Below are 5,075 nucleotides of genomic sequence, written 5' to 3'. Positions count from 1 at the left end.
GAAAGAGTCAAATATTGTGCAGTAAAATCATAATGATGTAATCCAAGTATATAAGAGACAAACTAAGGGGACTAAAATAATTACAAAACACATGACATAAGCCTCAGTTATGAAATACGTAAGCCAGATTTACTGATCTTCCAGGTGTGAAAGAGTCAAATATTGTGCAGTAAAATCATAATGATGTAATCCAAGTATATAAGAGACAAACAAAGGGGACTAAAATAATAACAAAACACATGACACAAGCCTCAGTTATGAAATACCTACGATGATGCATACAATCAATACTCTTATGTACTTCCTTTGGTATAGTCCAGTAAAAATTAGAAATATTATAAAACATGAATCTCTCATGAAAGTATGATCAAAAATGATGAAGTACTTTTTTCTCAGGCAAACTTAATAAAATGGCAAGAAATACCATTCTCTCTTGGAAACATGATAACATAGGAAAAAATACAGGAGAAATATTGTCTTCTGTGTAAAAACAAGATAAAACAGTATGAAATATTGTCCTCTGTGTAGAAACAAGATAAAACAAGAGAAATATTGTCCTCTGTGTAGAAACAAGATAAAACAGTATGAAATATTGTCCTCTGTGTAGAAACAAGATAAAACAGTATGAAATATTGTCCTCTGTGTAGAAACAAGATAAAACAGGAGAAATATTGTCTTCTGTGTAGAAACAAGATAAAACAGGAGAAATATGGTTTTCTGTGTGGAAATATGATAAAACAGGAGAAATATTGTCTTCTGTGTGGAAACAAGATAAAACAGGAGAAATATTGTCTTCTGTGTAGAAACAAGATAAAACAGGAGAAATATTGTTTTCTGTGTGGAAACATGATAAAACAGGAGAAATATTGTCCTCTGGGTGGAAACATGATAAAACAGGAGAAATATTGTCTTCGCAGACAGAATAAAACAGAAAACATGTTATACAATTTATAAAAAATAGAGCCTGTAGAAATACATTTTCACTATTAAAATAAGTAAATTCAGAATTAGGAATACATTGCTTATTATTAATATCCTTAGAAACGAAAATCTAGGTAGAAAAAAGGACTTTTCTGTTGAAAATGCTACATATAAAACACTTTACAAAGGATCAACTAACATGAAAAAGTTAGTACCTAAAGCAATAAATTGAATGAATAAAGAATTTTAAAAGAAGAACTTTTTTTTAATAAAAGTTGTGTACAAATGTAATTAGTTTTCTCTGGGACTGCCCTTTATAACTCCATTTTGTAAGGCTTGTCATTATTAACATTATTTATACACTTCAATATATTTATATTCCAAACTCAAGATTTTATTAGAAATTAAATTAATTCATGAATTCATTAAACCATTTTACCTCATCTATAACTACAAGAAGTTTGTTTGTTGAAATTTGCAGAAAGCTATTTGAAGACTGTCTGCACTAGCTATTCCTAATTTTGAAGTGATAGACTAGAAAGAGATAGTTAACTTCTAATGCTAACTCCTCTAGGGCTACTCTTTACCAATGAATAGGGGGATTGACTGTTATGCTATAAATACCCCTTGGCTGAAAGGACAAGCATGAACTGTGCATGAGAGTAAAAGTACTGATAGTAACAACTACAGTTACAACATTAGTTATAGACAAAAATAAAACTGTGGAATTTGTGTCCAACTGCAGCACCATGAGCACCTGACGACCTATGTTCTGTCAGGTTAAACCAAATGTGAATGAAAATTTGTATGCAAATTTGATTAAAGTTCAAAATAATATTATAGCTCTATCATTACAAAATAAATGAATTTTCAATGTTACCCAAGAAAATAGTTATAGATCTAAAATTACTCAAAAAAAGATGTTTTAAGAACCACAAGATGATGGAAGCTCTAATACTTCAAAATGTGATATAAAATACATACAAGTAAACTTGGTGTATGTTATTAAGCTATCATAAAACTCCATGTTTACCTCTGTACTATTATTTGTTTCTGACTAACCTGTAAGGTAAGGATGACTAGAGAGTTCATTTACACATTCATTCTGCAGCTTAGATTCTAAATACTTCAGACCTGGATTATGCACAATGGCAAAAGAGCACAGACGTTCAATCTGCTTCCAACGATATAGCCTTTCTTGCAGGTCTTTAGTAACTTCTGACAGAGCTGCTCTAGATTTTTAAAATGAAATTAAAATTAGGTGCAAAGTTCTTAATAACATCTGTGTATAACTGTTTATAGAATAATAAAAATTATTCATGAAAAATATTAGCCAGGCTCATAATTCATGGATACACATCTTTACAGAAATACACAGTGAAGTGAAAAAACAATCCACCCTTGTGAGTAATGTTTCATTATCTGTAATCATAATGATTAATATGAAATCAAGATTCACTCAAAGAAATTGATTTTGCACTTTAAAACTTGCAATCCTAAAATCAACTAGGCATTTTAGTCATAACTGTAAGTGGACAAAGCAATCATACATAAATTGTTACTAGTTCTAAATCTGATAATATTAAGTTACTCATTCGTTGTTTTTTTTAATCATGAAGCAAGTAAAAAAAACCTAAGTTAAAGTAACAGCTAATGGCATTTTGTAACTACAGATGCACAGAACAAGTGATAATTTCATGTAGATTATTAAATACAAAATATATTTCAACTTTTTTTGAAATAAAAAAAGTGGTAATTATTAAGATTATTTTTACTTTGAAATAGATAAATATATGAACTTGTAACCCTCTTCTGATTACAGATATCCATTACTTTGAAATCAATAGATAAGTATATTATTTAAGAACTCAAAACCTTTTTTAATGTTAAAGCAACAAATTTTTCAGAAGTTTTAAGAGTAAACTATCAATGTTTTTTTTTAATTGTGAGTAATTATATTTAAAGTGCATTGTTTGTTTTGTTTTATCAAAAATCTAAACAATAGCCTATATGTATTCTGCTCATTGTGGGGAATTAAACCCTGGATTTTAGAGTTAAAAGTCCATAAATGTACCACTGACCCACCAGGCAACTTTTAAAAAATAGAGAAAAACAACTAAACATTAAATTCAAATATAGGTTTTGATTAACAAAAGTATAAAGATTTTGTACTTCAGGACAAACCTAACAAATCTGTTCAGTAGATAGCAACTAAAAGATTAAAGAAATATGTAAAAAATGAATTAAGATATAAGCTAACATATGTATCTTGAAGTAAAGTATTTACTTTCTTAATTAAAACTATATCCAGAAAACATACTCAAAATCTGTACAGCAAGAATAAATTTGACAGGATACATGTACCAAGATATTTTATGAGAAGAGAATTCTTATGATATCTTATATTTCTTTTAAACAGAAATGTATAAAACAAACTCTGTTAAAAAAAAATTTACAATAATGTGTCAACGAACTCTCAGTACTTTATAAAATCAGGAAACAGACTTTTCCTTTTACAACCCCAAAGATGGATATTTTTAGATTCTCCCCAACCACAGTACATCCATTCTAGTAGAAACAATTTTGGTATGGTATCTTTAAGCATTTTTGAATTCCTTGTATATGTATACATACATACATTACAGTTTTAAATACGAATTTTAGTTACTTTTTGCCAGGACTTGCTTGTTTGTAGTTAAGCACAAATCTACTTTTTTGCGAGGATAAAATTGTGGCCAAAATTAGTTTCAAAGGGTAAAAAATGTGCCATCACACACTATCTTAAAATTTGACACTTTGCTACACTATACTTAAATGTTGTAGTAACACAAATGGTATGTTTATGAAAAAAGCATTAATTTTTACAAATTCATACTATCTCATACTCTCATTCAAAAAGCTTTGAATATAAGATGTATTCCAGAATGAAATTAGAAACATAAGTAATAAATGTCTTAGAAAATATTCAACAACAACAAAATATTATTACTTAGCTTGAAGAATTCTGTGATCAATAGCATCAACTGAACTCCCATGGGCTATTCTGAAAGCACCTAGTAAAGTTGACCTCCTTTTTCTTAATTTTTCACACTAAAATCAAAGTAACACAAAACACGCTGATTTTAGCTCATATACACATAACAGAATGCTCTAGCTTATGAATTAAAACTCATCTACCACTGAAATTTTTTTTATAGATTTGTATAGCAGACTTCTAGCTTTAATAAAATCATATACATTACTCACAAAATATTTAAATAATATTAATAATGTACCAATGACTTATCAATCATGAATTCAATGGTGCTCAAATAGCTAACAAATAAAGAAACTATATCATCATAACCAACCTCTTCCTTAGCAGAATTCAACTGTTGCTCAGCTGTAGCTCTCTTTTCATTATAACTTCGCAGCTCAAGCTCATGAGTTAGCTGAAGCCAGAGCTGCAGGGCTGGAGGAGGTGACCACCGACTGGTTTCCAATGCCTTTTCTATACAATATAGTTCTTCTTGAGCTTGATCTAATTCATTCCTCAATTGCTGAACACTTTCTAGGTCAGAAGTTTCATGCTTCATTGTCATCATCTTGCTCTTTTCAACAAAATTAATTATGAAAAACAATCTATTAGAAATGAAATTATTTTTAATAATTTCAACAAGTCATGAATCTTTGGACATTTCTGAACCAGGGTTTAGGTCAAATTGATAAGAAAACATAACAGTTCATGATTAAGGATGATAAACTTTCTTGACAGTTGCAGACTTATTAACTTCTTTTCTTCTTATTCTGTAATGACATTGCAGCTACAACATATACAAGTTACAAATTGCAGGTAAAATATTTTTTTCATATTAAACAAACGATTGCAAGAAATAAAAAGATGGTTATTATGAAAAAAAAGTTTTAGAAACACATTAATAATGAAACTTTAATTACTAATATGCACTCTTTTTTTTTTGGAAACATTCCTTAGATATGCACAGATAGAGAAATCATACAATACTGGAAGTGTCAAGTTTCACTTAGATATGTACAGATAGAGAAATCATACAATACTGGAAGTGACAAGTTTCACTTAGATATGTACAGACAGAGAAATCATACAATACTGGAAGAGACAAGTTTCACTTAGATATGTACAGATAGAGAAACCA

General features: G+C 29.1%; 1 protein-coding gene across 2 annotated transcripts in view; it reads right to left on the bottom strand.

Annotated features, from left to right (window-relative positions):
- The window catches only part of LOC106458154 (stromal interaction molecule homolog), a 79,246-nt gene that overhangs the window by 11,512 nt on the left and 62,659 nt on the right, over positions 1-5,075 (bottom strand). For both annotated transcript variants that reach the window (XM_022384301.1, XM_013917614.2), the window contains exons 8-10: positions 4,272-4,511; positions 3,911-4,011; positions 1,984-2,153 (exon numbers count right to left, since the gene is read on the bottom strand). In XM_022384301.1, the coding sequence (XP_022240009.1) occupies positions 1,984-2,153; positions 3,911-4,011; positions 4,272-4,511 (511 nt within the window). The remainder of the gene's footprint in view (positions 1-1,983; positions 2,154-3,910; positions 4,012-4,271; positions 4,512-5,075) is intronic.

This window comes from Limulus polyphemus, unplaced genomic scaffold (genome assembly GCF_000517525.1).
Source record: "Limulus polyphemus unplaced genomic scaffold, Limulus_polyphemus-2.1.2 Scaffold422, whole genome shotgun sequence".
NCBI lineage: Eukaryota > Metazoa > Arthropoda > Merostomata > Xiphosura > Limulidae > Limulus > Limulus polyphemus.
Note: the sequence above shows the minus strand (reverse complement) of the source record. Positions and strands in the feature narration are given on the sequence as shown.